This window comes from Vanessa atalanta, chromosome 26 (assembly GCF_905147765.1).
Source record: "Vanessa atalanta chromosome 26, ilVanAtal1.2, whole genome shotgun sequence".
Classification (NCBI taxonomy): domain Eukaryota; kingdom Metazoa; phylum Arthropoda; class Insecta; order Lepidoptera; family Nymphalidae; genus Vanessa; species Vanessa atalanta.
The window spans coordinates 6,175,593-6,190,825 of NC_061896.1; the positions used below are offsets into that span (position 1 = coordinate 6,175,593).

Here is a 15,233-nt window from a genome sequence, read left to right on the forward strand (position 1 = left end):
ATTTGAATTTATTTCATCCAGATTTATTTTTTGGTATAATATTATACTTATAAAAACAAATCACATGATAATGAATTTAAATTTTTAAATGATTTTTTCTATGAATTTTTCAAAACAAATGACATAATAAATGTTTAGTAAAAATTACCGTTTAAAGATTGAATTTGGGCAAATACTTCGAAAAAGTCGAGGAACTTTGTAGCTTGCTCTTGTATTAGGTATCAATATTTAAATCCGGAGAGCTGTGGACGCGTAAAGTGCGCGTTTCCTATTTCAGACGGACCTGAGGAGGACGGCAGTTGGGATGTTCTCACGCTGCCGTTCACACTAGCAAGGATTGGGGAGCGTTACCTTTGCCCCCTGAGGAGAACTCGGCACGAGCGGAGCATGGAAGGCTGCGGAATCCTTATGTCGACACGATTCCGAAGCCGCTCCGATCCATGTCAAAGATAGCCATTACAGTGCTTTTAGTTGGCAAGAACCCCAACAAACTTAATAACTAACCAACAACTACTCATTGAGTTAGAGGACCTGAAAATGTATAAGAACGTCTTGAACGGATCGTTACTCGTAACTGAAAAACGATATACTTCATTACTAAATATTTTATATAATAATAAGAATAATATCTCTATTTTATTACCGAATTTGATATCTGCCGAGTGTACGGTTGACGTTTTTCACATTTATTTGAAACGGAGAAGACTTTTTTTATATTTAGAATTAGGAGATAGAAATATTATCGCTATAACTGGAATTAGGGTTTAACTGAATTATTCCTGGTTGTCTAAGTACGGAGTAAACGACTGTTTTTCTCGGGATGTAGTCCTTTTTCAACAAATATTAAATACTAAAGTATTTATAGCTCACGTAACTCATTTAGTCGACATTCTGCGAGGAAAACATGTTTGGAATTTCAATTATGAGTTAAAAAAATAATTTGTTATATTCCGTTAGTAAATTAACAAATAGCTGAAAAAAAGACTAAGTCAATATACGTAACATAAAGCCAGCAATGCCAGCCAGCAGCAGTCGCGTGTTAATATTAAGTATTTATATCATTTATTAAATACATTTTTCAATTTTTGTTTGTCGGTGCTGGCTAGCACCAACCTCTACCTACCAACCTCTTTCCGTAAGTCCTAAAAAATATTTCTTTTTTTTATTTTTTGGTTAACAAGCTGTTTCCAATTTTGAAGGCGGTTTATTTTTATTTCTTAGTTTTGAGTGGATTAAGTTAACATAGAAATGAATACTGGTTGAAATCAATCCATTATTCGCGCATCTCTTGACTTTTACTTATATCCTGCACAACCAAACTGCTCTTGTCACCACAGTTGGTGACCCCGACGTGATTAAAGACTTAATTGTCGCTTTAATATCAGCAATTATTGTCGTTGTTTCCTTGTCTTTTTAATTTATTTTTAATTTATTCCATTTTTGTATTTAGTTATATTTATAGTTATATATGTGTTATTTGTATTATTATATTTTATATGCAATATATGATTTAAAAAAGCTATTGTACCCCTTCCCAAATTTGTTTTTTACAACCAGTCCTCTGCCCAAAGGTTGCCTGGAAGAGATCGCTCTTAGTGATAAGGACGTCTGTTGCATTCATGCAATTTTTGTAAATGTTAATCGTCGTATAATGTTATAAGTATTGGTGCAATAAAGCATAAATAAATAAATAACTAATAAATACATCCTATAACATAACACCGAATCGGACTCTAGGACACTCGCTTACAGAGGAAATTTGTAATACTTGCTTAAAAAGTTCTCTGTCAGACGACACAATATTTCAACAATGAGTAGTAACTATATTTAATCATGTGATACACGTTACATGGCAAACTTTAAGGCACTGGTTTAACATGTATGTATGTATCAAAATATAAATGTCTTAATGCTGGACTTAGGCCTCGTTAAAAGAAAGTCGTTTAGAGTTTATTCCTCCAAGCTGATCTAATACATATGTAGTTGATATGGACTGCAATTTTCCATAACATGGAATGGTAGAATTACATTCGACCCGTGCACAAACAAAAAACGAATTTTATAAATAAATAATATCCTTCTGACCGATTGAATGGAAACACTAACAACACCAAGACTCCGAGCTGCTACAGAAAAATCCCCACCTGGTGAACCCAATTTTTTACCCCGAGACTTCGAAATCTGTACGATCTGAAAGAGTAACGAGGCAGTCAATAAAATCAAGGAGGTATATCTTATTATATTTAATTATAAATGTAATTAAGAATAAGCGGGTTACATTGAATTTAATTAAATTTATTTGAAAATTATGACTACGCTTGCAAAACTCTTTCTGGTTCTCGGCTAGACCTTGCCAATGCCGCGTACCTCGCCACAATTTTGAATTTATCCTGTAATTTCTCTGACATTGATTTCATTGTGCTCTTTCTAGTAGATTCTGGTTTATACTAGAAATCGACATTCGAAAATTAAAAAACAAAGACTGATTTTTTAATAAAGTCAAATTTATTCTTAATTAATAAAGGAACCTTTATATTCTTCTTTTTTTACGATATAGGTTAGGTTAGAAAAATTTCCAACCCCCATTTTACCCCCTTAGGAATGGAGTTATGTCAAATCCATTTTTAGTTGTCTACATCCTATAAGGAACCCACCAGCCAAATTTCAAGTTTTTATGGTGTTATAGCTTCTGAGATATGGTGATGAATCAGTCAATTATATTTTATATATATATACTAGATTTATGGAAAGTTATTCGAGTTAATATACTGTATTTTACATACATCCTACCACTTGGTGGTAAGGCCTTATGCAAGCCTATCAAACAGACAAGCGGCAATAGTTTCTATTGTGTTTCGATTTAAAGAGCACCCTTTAAAAACCCACCCTTGAAGGGCCAGTGCAAGTACTGATATAACAACTTATTTCCCAAGTTTGGTGATGCATTGGAGATGTAAGGAATGGTTAACATTTCTTACAGCGCCATTGTCTGCAGGCAATGGTGACCACTTACCATTATGTGGCCCATTTGCTCGTCCGCCTTAATTTTTATTTTACATTACATAGCATATTTTCTCACGTACTGGTAAATATTCTGAAGTTTCATCCAATTCTTGGACCATTTTTTCATTAGTTACAGTTTCTTCATTAGCTTTCTTTATATTCTCCAGTTCAATTACTTCGGCTTCTTCCTTAAATGTATCACTATCTGATGATAAACTGCCGAAAACCTTAAATTCAACAATTATAATCATTATTAATCATTTAGAGATAACAAAACTAGTTTACACAATATCATATTGAATGAGCCTAAATCATGTAATATTCCTTATAATGTAGTAAGACATGTGTTTTTGATACTTTTAACGACAATTATTTTAAAATTTAAAAACAAATACATTATAATATAACAGTATAGTAAGGTTTTTGTTAAAGCTATAATAATTTAATTCCTCTTGTGAAATTATATTTGCCCGGAATTTTGTGAATCGTATAAATTCCATACATTTAAACGAATATCGTTTAAATTGTAATTCCAATGAAAATTATAATTTTAATGTTGAAATTATGAAAGCTTTTCATGCGATAAAGACAATAAGAATTGAGATTTAAATTTATTGTGTCAGAATCATAGGCAAAGATAAAATAAACCATCTATGATCCAGAATAGTATTAACTTGGACTAGCGTCCCTTAATTGTCTAATGACCAAGAAAATGATAACATACAAAGAAAATCATATTTATACGTACTGGAATTAGTGAAGACTGTTTAAACGGTTCAATATCTGGAGCGTGACCTCGGGGTACCAAGATAGGGTCAATGCAAAGGCGGTTATCCTCATTGGCATTGAAGATGAAGAATGACTGCGCGTGAGATGGCAAACAGCGCAAGAGAGCGTGACTTCCAGCCACGAACGCACACAACAACACAACAACCACTGCTATTACTGGTGCGTAACCTAATTTTTCCACTGGCAAAGCGCATCTGGCTTTTCGTTCATCGAACCTTATTGTTATAAATTGAAAACATCTTAGGGGAATATGAAATAGAAAACATAGTATACATTCATAAAAGACACTTATCATATACTCGTATATTATACCCATGACAATTACTGCAGCCAGTAACAGTGGGCACAGCGACATTCAGACAATTATAGTCTGTCTATTAGATTTTTAGCTCATCGTGTAAAATTAACTGGACCTGACAAAGTCACTGTTTGGGGGAAAATATAAGATGAGTGGGCGGAGCCTACCCAGGCGATCTTGCACAAAGCCCTAATGCCAAGTTGCTTACGAATCGTTCACTGACATAGCCATGAGAGTTTGTGTTTTAAATTAATTGGTTGTTTTATTACCAGTCATCAACCCCGCAGTTTTTGATGCCGTCACAAACCACGCCGGTGGTGAAACAATAATTTATTTGGTCAACAGTACAAACTGTCTCATTCCTTTTATAACAACCACGTTTCGGTGCCATTCGAGCCGATGTGATGGTAACTTGGTAAAAGTTTGCCTGAAACATAAAAAAATTAAAACTATATTTATATATGAAGAAAGTCGAGAATTTAGCTTGTTCCAGTTTTTAAATAAAAACATGACGTCAGCATTGCTGACTTTATGAATATCAAGGTTTGGATTTCTATCCATCCTCGAAGGTATGAAATTAAACGCAGGAAATATTCTTCTTTGATTTATTACAAGCTTAGGAGTTCCGATCGCATCGACGACTCGAACAATCCTCTCTTTACCGGCGGACGCTCGGCTTTTTATAACATTTTTTAAATTGGTTGGGGGAACTGGTCTCTCAATATATAACACCTATTTATGGACGGTAAAATATAGTTCAGACTAATTTAACATCTCAGAATTCACTAAATTTAATAATAAAACAGTTGTCCATCATTAAAATAATCTTTTCCAGATATGTGTTTTTCTTAAATACGTGATTTCCCGCCGACATTTATATAAAAATCACATCATATGTCTTGAATATATTTTAATTAATTGAATACTCTAAAAATATTTCATTAAAAATTACATATTTGTCGTTTCTCGGTGTTAATGTGGTGTGCTGGCTGCAGATTCCAAATCCCAAAGTTCAAATCCTAAATCGGGCCAATACAAATTACCTAGGATTTATGTTAGGAAATTTTCAATAACGATTCCGAGTTATGAAGTTGAATGGTTATGTTATGTCCAAGCATACGGCAGAGGCTTATTTACCACACGAATATTTTTTTATAACTTCTAAATTAATTACTTACTAAACTAGTACCTGACAATACATTAATGTCCATTTATATGAATTTAAGATACAACTTTAACACACTATTGACTTTTTTCACAGATTTCTGTTAACGTCATCAAGCAAAAATATACGTGTATTGGAGAAAATTCTTGGACACTTATTTTAGCCAATCAGGAAAAGATCTGCGTTGTTGATGCCTTTAATTATTTCAAGATACTTGTTATTGGACACGATATTTGCATTTTTTTATGGTATCGGTAGGCGGACGAGCAAATGAGCCACCTGGAGGTAAGTGGTGACCACCGCCCATAGACAACGGCGCTGTAAGAAATATTAACCATTCCTTATATCACCAATGTGCCACTAACCTTGGGAACTAAGCTGTTATGTCCCTTGTGCCTGTAATTACACTGACTCACTCACCCTTCAAACCGGAACACAACAATACTGAGTATTGCTATTTGTCGTTAGAATATCTGATGAGTGGGTGGTACCTACCCAGACGGGCTCGCACAAAGCTCTACCACCAAGTAAATTAAATTCATCCATTTATAATAAAGCTAAATTACTCACATTGAGGTCAAGATTGATGCTGCTATTGCTCTTGAAGAGAAAACGTAGTCGTTGCTTGACTGTGAAGACGAAATACGGCGAATACACTTCCCGATCCAACAAATCACACAATCTTGTGCATCGCCATTTCTTTAGTATCGTTAAGGCGTCGCGGTTCACTTCACAGTTTGATATAATTGTCGTCGGATATCTGACCACTACGAGAAGGTACTCCGGTGATGATGCCACGATTTCAACTAAACATTCGTAATCTATGTCGTTCAGTGTACGAAACAGCTAAAATAATATTTCATTCGTTTATTAATAAGTGCCTCGTTAGTCGGTTTTTTTTATGACATAGGTTGGCGGACGAGCAAATGGGCTTCCTGATGGTAAGTGGTCACGATTGACACCATAGACAATGGCGCTGTAAGAAATATTAATCATCCCTTATATCGACAATGCGCCACCAACCTTGGGAACTAATATGTTATGTCCCTTGTGCCTTTGTTACACTGGCTCACTCACTCTTCAACGTGCTTCAGACAGGCTTGCACAAAGCCCTACCACGAAGTGAAATAATAAAAACCTTAACCGCTATTTCTATTGAGCTACTATCAGTAACTTCTAAGTCTAAATGATGGCAAAGTACACAATACACTGCCTTGTCTCGGAAAACACGTAAAGCCATTAAGCCCTGCGCATCAACTGTTTCAGACGTGTCAGATTTGCCGTCGTAATGTATAAGAGTCAAGTAATAAAAGGTACGCTTGTGTCTGTACGCACACTTGTCTAATATGCCCTACGCATAGCTAATATACATACGTCGGAGGAGCAGGATGCCGAACAGTTGGGTTCGGGGATTGAACCGACATTTGGAAGACTATGTGGGCGTGCAATGGATAATAATTCATCTCGATTAAGAGCAAATGGGTTTGCAAGCCACCATCGCATTCAAATCGCCTGTCAAAACATAACGGCTCGCGTTGCCATGACACTAAAAACTCTATTCCCGCTATTAAAAGTAAATCAGCCATCAAACATTATTGCCAACTACTCGATTCATTAATTATCCAGATCAACACCAAAGTAACCGCGCCCCGTTACATATACAGTATGTGTTACACCTTCGACCTCCGTGGTCGAGTAGTGTGTACACCAGTTTTCATGGGTACGCCACTCCGAGATCCCGACTTCGATTCCCGGCCGAGTCGATGTAGAAAAAGTTCATTAGTTTTCTATGTTGTCTTGGATCTGGGTGTTTGTAGTACCGTCGTTACTTCTGATTTTCCACAACACAAGTGCTTTAGCTACTTACATTGGGATCAGAGTAACGTATGTGATGTTGCCCAATATTTATTTATTAAAAAATAAAAAAACTAATGTTGTATGTTGTATTTCAAAATAAAATATAAATTCTTAAGTTACCATCGTGATTGTATCGGACATGCCCATCCCGAAAGAAATGTCGAAACGTAGGTATTTCGAAAAAGCGCATTCGTGGGTTATATCCTTTGGCCTATACAGCAACAACAAGCCATTAGCAAACACCATTGATGGAATGCTTAAGATAACAATGTATTTGAACAACACCACCATGATAACTTGAATATTTCTTTAGATATTTAATCAAATAAATTTTCTTAATCTTACATAACGCATTCATTTAGGCCATGCGTTCTGACAATTAAGGACATCCTAATTAAATTATCCTATTCCATGCAGTAGCCTGTTTTATGTTTAGAATAAATTAAAATGTATAAAAATTTAACAATATTTAAAACTTATTAATAACGTTTTGTTCTTTACATTTTTACATTAGCAGCCTGTAAATTTCCTACTGCTGGGCTAAGGCCTCCTCTCCCTTTGAGAAGAAGGCTTGGAGCATATTCCACCACGCTGCTCCAATGCGGATTGGTGGAATACACATGTGGCAGAAGTTCGTTGAAATTAGACACATGCAGGTTTCCTCACGATGTTTTCCTTCACCGCCGAGCACGAGATGAATTATAAACACAAATTCAGCACATGAAAATTCAGTGGGACCTGCCTGGGTTTGAACCCGAAATCAACGATTAAGATGCATGCGTTCTAACCACTGGGCCATCTCGGCTCGGCTTTGTTCTTTAGCAGAAATTAAATTAACTTAGTGTCATGGCTTTGTGCAAGCCCATCTTAGTAGATACCACCAACTCATCATCATTCTGCCACCCAACAGCAATACTTGGTAGTGTGGTTGAGAGGATTCGTGAGCCAGTGTAACTACGGGCAAGAGGGTCAAATAATCTTAGATCAAATGGTTGGTGGCGCATTGTTGATATGAGGAACGATTTATATTTCTTACCACCAATGTCTATGAGCAGCGGTGACCATTTAACCATCATCAGTCATAGATCGGTACCTTTGACGTAAAAAAATGTATTTTGCGCTCAATTAAAAGACTCAGTGGCGTAGCTATCTTAGGGCAAGGCGGTGTGATGAAGCAGGTTCCCCTAAACTTAGGACGCCCTAGAAGCAACATATTTATAAGTGAAACAAATTAAACATATTTACAAAATAGATTATATATTAATTGCTTATAATTGAATGTATTTTTGAAAATAAACGATGTCGATAGTAAGTGCAAGGGCCCGAACGAACGATAAAGCCCCGGTACTGTATTGCTCTCAATGCAATACAGCACCGAGGCTTTATCGTTCCTAGCTTATCTACGCCACTGGGATATTGCATATGTTTATTTTAAAACGAAAAATGAAAAAAATATTTATTTGGATACGGAATAGATGAAGCGATCTTACGTGTAGATATTAAACGATGATTACGAACTCAAAGCTGAGTTGAATAATCAAAGCGTCCAGTTTTCATGTAGTTTTATTTATGTTATACATGCTCTGTGGTGTAAATGTCTTAATGGAACCCACATCGGTAGGAATCCTAATCAATGACGAGACCGCAGTAAATATTTGCCCCTAGATTGAGGAGGTAAATTTAGATCAAATCGCCAGTGTATTGAAAGAAAACGAACTACCAATGTTTATTACGATATAGGCTGACGAGCAAATTGGACACCTTATGATGATTTTTTTTATGGTATCGGCTGGCCTGATGGTAAGACCGCCCATAGACAAAGGTGCTGTAAGAAATATTAACCATTCCTTACATCACCTATGCGCTACCAACCTTGGGAACTAAGATGTTATGTCCCTTGTGCCTGTGATTACACTGGCTCACTCACCCTTCTAACCGGAACACAACAATACAGAGTACTGTTATTTGGCGGTAGAATATCCGATAAGTGGGTGGTACATACCAAGACGGGCCTGCACAAAGCTCTACCATCAAGTTTAAGCCCTGATTTGTGAGATAGATTAGATAGTTCATATGTATGAAAATATTAGTGGCGAAAAGTAGGCCACTAAGTTCACTATAATAGTGAAGTAGTATCACGTTTGGCGAATGTCAAGCTCAGCTCTCACGCACACCAAGATAATAAAGATGGCACGTTTATTTTACTTCTTTTGTAGTGCGATACTCTATCTATCTATATATATAAATAAGTAGTCTAATTGTAACAGCTATAGCTTATTTGAGGGTAACAATAATATAATTATTTTCCTTAAAAAATGCATTGCTTATGCGGTTATATTTAAATAAAGAATATTCTGGATGTAATTATGAATTATAATTCTTAAAATAACATCACTTAAAATATTTTATGCTTGGCAAGCAGATTTATAATGACTCGTTAAAAATAAGTTATTCAACATTAATACCAACATCAAAAAACTAATTTAGACTGGCTGGAATCATACTTGTCATTTGTCAAAATAAATTGTGTGCGAAATTTCATACTATGTGAGAATATTCTTTCATTTTTTATTTATTCTTTCGGTTATATCAAATTTAAATTAGTTAAATATAAAATGTTCAAATTATACTTTGCAAATGTAAGTAATGTAATTACTTGAAGAGATTTAGAGCTAAGTTTTCTTAAATAATATGTCTATTTAAACGTTTGTAACATAAACTTATGTTCTTTACCTTGCGATTATTGGAGCGTATCGTAATTCTAAAATACTCAAAGAGTACATCTAAAATTATTCTCTAGCAAATAAAATATCTTTAAATTCGTTTGTAATCACGTATCTTAGACAGTATCTATACGAATCTGAAAAGGATGAATTGAATACTGATGTTTGCTTGCAGAAGAGTGGGAATCCAGATATCAAAAGCAGGTGATAGCGAAGTTATACCACCATGACCCGAAATCAGAACATTAATTCTAAAGAAAACGTAACTAAAATCATATTTAAAAATTCCTTGAATACATTACGCACTTCGAAAACACATTCTGGAGCATCAGAAATTTACACTAGAAGTTTATTATTGCAACTGAAACGAAATTTACCAAAAGATAAGTATTATAAAGATAACGGAACCGTGAAAAGGGATCTTAGTATAGAAACTGATATATGCATTCTTAGGAGATACTATAAGAAGCGAAGAAACAGATTTCTTAATCGAGAAGCAATGTCTGCGAAGTCTAAGTATTCCATAAACCAAACAGAAATTGATACCATAGACGAATTTAAGCATGATACCAGTGCTTGTGGCGATAGCGAACTGAATGTAAAACCTGCGAATAAGCATTTAAATATTAATCTAACGTCATTAGTGATAGACAATCTTAAAAACTTGCTTAACGACTGGATTAAAACATATTTACTAGAAAAGAGAGAGACAAAACAAAAAGTTGATACGGTACTTGATTCAATTCTGCACAAGCTAGAATTGCAAACAAAAGAAGAAGATACATCCTCCTCGTGTACGTACACTGTTGATATTGAAGTTGCCCGTTGTAATCGAAATAAAAGAGCCGAATTACAATCGAAAGAATTGAAAAATGTCACGTTACAAGCTACAAAGCTAACAGAAGAAGCTTCAGTTTTAAGTATACCTTTAAATGGTAAATATCTGAGAATTATATCGACACTGAGTCTTCCACGAAACGCACAAAAAATTAAGAGAGGTAGAAAGTCTCGGCATAATATGAAACGATTCCGTCATAAGAAAATTTTTCTATCAATAAGTAAATCAAGCAACTACATTTTCCAATCTTCAAATTTGGACTTTTTGACATTACCAACAAAATCTTTCACTAAACATTGTGCCACATACGATCACGATGCGAATATCAAATTTAAAAATTTCGTTATGCCTAAATCATCATCGGATACAAATGATTTCAACGTTGATTCCACTTGTAAAGAAAGTAACCAAATTATACGTAATGTCAAAACAAATAGAACTTATTCAAATTCTCATAACATTAAAAGTTTTTATGAAAATATATACAGTGACACTAGCAATAGAAATAATAACGATGCTGAAAAAGAGGCTAAGTTAAGTGACAATAAAAACAAAGATATATGTAAATCACCGAACGAAGAAGATCAAAGTGATCCGCTTATTACTATTGACTTAATAACACACAGTTATGAGAATCATGATAAAAATAAACAAAGCAATCTCCACTTGAAAGCATCAAAGAGAGCTAAAAGTCTGAAAGCTAAGTTTAGAGGAAGTAATAAATGTAAGAAAAACGTATCAAAATCTCACCACTTAAAAAATATAAATCCAAAACAGTTTACTTATTTATTTCGGAAATCAAATAACTTAAATCAAGAAAAAACATTACTAAAACATTTCCAAAGTATTATCAAGTATTTTTCGAGTTGTGAAGGCAAAAAAGATATAAAAGTAGATATTCACGTCAATGTGTTCCCATCGAAGGAGAATAAAAAAGAACACTTTAATGATTTAGACAAAAACGAAAATAAAACTGCACGTTGTGATTTATTAGTGTATACAAATAATGAAGAAATAAAACTAGCAGATACAGTCGCACGTGATGTAACCTCATGTGATAAACAAAATATTATTTCTCTACTTGATGGTGCTGCTAGCCAAGTAAAATATATTATTAGTAGAGAAACTTCTACAGATATATCCGAAATTAATAACAAAATAGAAACTGAAATAAATCCTCTGAACGCAAAACATTCAAAAATAGCTCAAGAGATAAATGAATTAAAAATAATTTTAAAATCTTTAGCAACAACCGCAGAAAAATTAGCTAATGATCGTTTACACAAACAAAATGTACTCAAGGAAATCTTAAACAATACTGGTATAGACGTTAGCACCACAAATGAGCCTGATATGCAAACTGTAAATACGAGTATATCAAATATAATAAAGTCATCTAAAAGTGTTCAGTTTTCCAATAAACCTAAAAGTGAAATAGTGTCTGGAATAAAAATAAAAAAAGGACCAAAACATAAACATTCCAGTAATTTTAATTCAAATCTTGTAAAGAGAAATACCTCGTATAATATCATAGACAGTGAATCTATAATAAAAGTAACAGATATGACTTTAGCTCCACAAGGGTGCACAGAATCAACAGTAGATGAAGCTGTCACTTGCTCATTACCAATATCGAAATCAGTATTTAAATTTGAAATTGGACCGGAGAAAAATAAGTTGCTAGCATACTATTGTGATGAAGAAAAAATGCACAATATCTGTCAACATCACAACCCATACCGTTCAATTTCAAATGGGAATGGATGTCAAAAAGTAAAGCAACTTTGTATGCTTTCAAAATACAATCAAGACATAGGCTGTAATTATGAACCAGAGTTTACACCAACAAATGATGATTGCGAGCTGTGTGATAATTCCAGTTCATCCATTTGTATAGATATTGATAGTAATTCGTTTGATAGAAAATTAACGATAAGGCACAATTCTGGAATGGGTTTCTGGGAAGGATGTTTTTACTGTCTGCTGTTATGGATACCACTATTATTAGTTTCGTGGTTGTTTTATGTCCATGTGATAAGAGATTTACTCAGGCAAAAAAATGATTTACTGCGGAAGTTTTCTTTAGGTGCGCGTTTTAAGCCGAATACGCCTTCCGCAGATTTTCCCATACCTCTTGCTGATTTAGGGTTTTAGTTAGTGTATTTCATTATAGTTTGGTGAGAATAAATATTTTTCTGTTGATCACTCCACGCACATTATTTTGCAACACATACAATATTAATAATAATTTTGTTTTAGTATATCCTAACGGAAGAAAACTAGGATGGAATCATCTGAAGAAAATACTAATATTAATGAAAAACAAATCAGCTTACCAGAAATAAATGTACCAAATACTTTTATAAACAACATAGAGGACAATGTCGAAGACTATGGCCAAAATATCAGTCAACAGAGTATTAAATTTAATATTGAAGAAGCGGTAGATGTGAAGTACATGAATTCGGAATCATTAGATACCTTAAAAGATTTAAAATCAAGTTCCAGCCATAATTTAGTAGTCAAAAAAACTTCTGAACGGATATTTCTGATAAAAAATAATTACAAATTGAAAATACCGAATAAAAACTGTTCCCGTTTAGAAAGAATAAGGACTGTTCACTTCAAAAATCAACGGAGCAAAAATGTATATAAAAAGTTAGAATTATACCGGTGTAATAATAAAAGAAATAGTTCAAGTTTTGGAAAAATGAAAAGAAGTCTTCGCTCTGACTCTGTTTTAAATACAGTTCATCCTACGAAACGAATAAAAAGACAAATAGCTAAAGAGAATATTTTTGGACCAAAGCTTACACAAATAGATAATAATAAAGCTAATAAAGAATCATTTGAAGCGAGAATGGGCATACTAACTCCAAAACATAGTTTCACGTCACAAAATTATAATTTTCAAAGCAATAAGCCTATGGAGTTAGAAAAAAAAGAAGAATATAAAGATAATTGCAATAATAACTGCTTAATAAATTCTCAACAACATATTGTCAATAATAACCTTAATGAAAAGAGAAATGTTTTTACAACTGGCGTGGTTAATATAGTTGTAGCTCAAGTGAACAATACCTCTATTTTGGACTACAATCAAAAAGAAACTCTGGAAAATCTTATGTTACAAGGAAGTCTTACAAGTGCTGAGAGCTTTATTAGCCAATTAGATACCATAACGTCTACTTCGAACTCTGAAATGTCAAATACGAATAGTAAAAAAGATTACTTTACAATTATAAGCTCAAACGAAAGTAGTTCAACAACACTCACTCCGCCTCAAACAAATTTCGAGTTAATTAGTGAGAATGATAATTTCGTAATGGCTAAAACTAGTTCTTATTTCAAAAAGAATAATAGTGATTCTATACGTACGCTGACATCTGAAGGAATTAAGGATAAATTAAAATCAACAAATAATGATTTTCGGACTTTAGATAGTCAAAATACGAAACCTTTTTTATTGGATACAATTATAAATATGAAAATATATCCAAACATACCTGAAAATAAATGCCAAAATCTTTACCTAGACAACTGTGATAATGTTATAATTACAAACGATAAAATTAAAACGATGCCCGCAAGTACATTCGAAAATGACTATATTTCTGCAACACGACAAATCATTTTAAAAAATATAGATAAAAAATCATATAAAGATGATAGCGGTAACCGTAATCATATATATCTACCCGATGAAAACACAATTAAAGATATGTTAACTGAAACAGATAATTCACAGAAAAGATCTTGTTCAGAAGAATCTCGTAACTATATACCAATTGCAGATCTATGGGAAAAGCTATCAACACTTCTTGACAATGCAATACGAAAATTAGAAGAATCAATGATGGAAAAAATTAAAAATGAAATAAAACAAGTTTTGAGTGCTTTTGAATCTAACATGAACTTAAAGCTGGCTGAACCAAATTCCCTAGATGAGGGATTGCAATGTTGTTTAGTAAATAATCAAATAATAGATGAGTTGACATTCAATTTGAACACAGAATGTGACAATGTTAACAAGATATATAAAAATAGTTTAGAGACATTGCATAAAAAAATTGAACACGTTTTGGATATCATAAAGCCGCCAGTTTCAACGCGTATATCAAAAGATACGGAAGAGGGTCGTTCTGTAGCAGTTTCATTGTCTGACGGGTTAAAAATCATACATTCCACTAAAAATAACTATATAGCACATGTCATTTCAAGTCCGATTAGATTTCTCAAGGAGAATTTTCTTGTTGTTATAAGTGCGCCCATATTTTGTTTTGCTTTGTTCATGATTTATTGCTTTCTTGCCTTGGGAACGAAGTTTTGATAAAAGTTGGAGTAAAGTTTTATTAAAAATATTAATCTTCACATTGCCGTATCAATAATAACCTAAGTATCCTATAGTTCAATAAGTATTCTCTATTAATTAGAGTTATTATTATTAAATAATAGTAGTGGGTCTCCCGCGAAACTTTGCGTTTATCCAAAAGTTTTTTTAGACATTTTGGAACCTATGACAGGTTTTGTTTCGATTTAATTTCATTGTAAACTGCAAGT

At 33.5% G+C, this 15,233-nt stretch overlaps 3 protein-coding genes across 3 annotated transcripts; 2 read left to right on the top strand and 1 right to left on the bottom strand.

Annotated features, from left to right (window-relative positions):
* Window positions 1–2,312: 2,312 nt before the first annotated feature.
* Window positions 2,313–7,396, bottom strand: LOC125073881. The gene is made up of 6 exons (XM_047684964.1): window positions 7,233–7,396; window positions 5,826–6,101; window positions 4,360–4,517; window positions 3,752–4,007; window positions 3,084–3,230; window positions 2,313–2,447 (listed from the first exon to the last, which is right to left on the bottom strand). The coding sequence occupies exons 1-6, from the start codon at window positions 7,356–7,358 to the stop codon at window positions 2,313–2,315; spliced, it is 1,098 nt and encodes a 365-aa protein (XP_047540920.1). The 5' UTR covers window positions 7,359–7,396.
* A 2,327-nt stretch (window positions 7,397–9,723) lies between these two features.
* Window positions 9,724–15,042, top strand: LOC125074003 (asparagine-rich protein-like). The gene is made up of 2 exons (XM_047685157.1): window positions 9,724–9,751; window positions 12,933–15,042. The coding sequence occupies exon 2, from the start codon at window positions 12,958–12,960 to the stop codon at window positions 15,001–15,003; it is 2,046 nt and encodes a 681-aa protein (XP_047541113.1). The 5' UTR covers window positions 9,724–9,751; window positions 12,933–12,957; the 3' UTR covers window positions 15,004–15,042.
* On the top strand, window positions 11,875–12,827 carry LOC125073882. Its single transcript, XM_047684965.1, has one exon. It carries the CDS (start codon window positions 12,027–12,029, stop codon window positions 12,825–12,827), a length of 801 nt encoding a protein of 266 aa, XP_047540921.1. The 5' UTR covers window positions 11,875–12,026.
* Window positions 15,043–15,233: the final 191 nt, after the last annotated feature.

Bases quoted from the DNA above. Each gene is read 5' to 3' on its own strand.
- LOC125073881 (XM_047684964.1), bottom strand. From the start codon at position 7,358: ATGGTGTTTGCTAATGGCTTGTTGTTGCTGTATAGGCCAAAGGATATA. The intron at 6,102-7,232 runs GTAACTTAAGAA...ATATTATTTTAG, and splicing joins TGTCCGATACAATCACGATG to CTGTTTCGTACACTGAACGA. The intron at 3,231-3,751 runs GTACGTATAAAT...GTTGAATTTAAG, and splicing joins AACAGTCTTCACTAATTCCA to GTTTTCGGCAGTTTATCATC.
- LOC125073882 (XM_047684965.1), top strand. From the start codon at position 12,027: ATGCAAACTGTAAATACGAGTATATCAAATATAATAAAGTCATCTAAA.
- LOC125074003 (XM_047685157.1), top strand. From the start codon at position 12,958: ATGGAATCATCTGAAGAAAATACTAATATTAATGAAAAACAAATCAGC.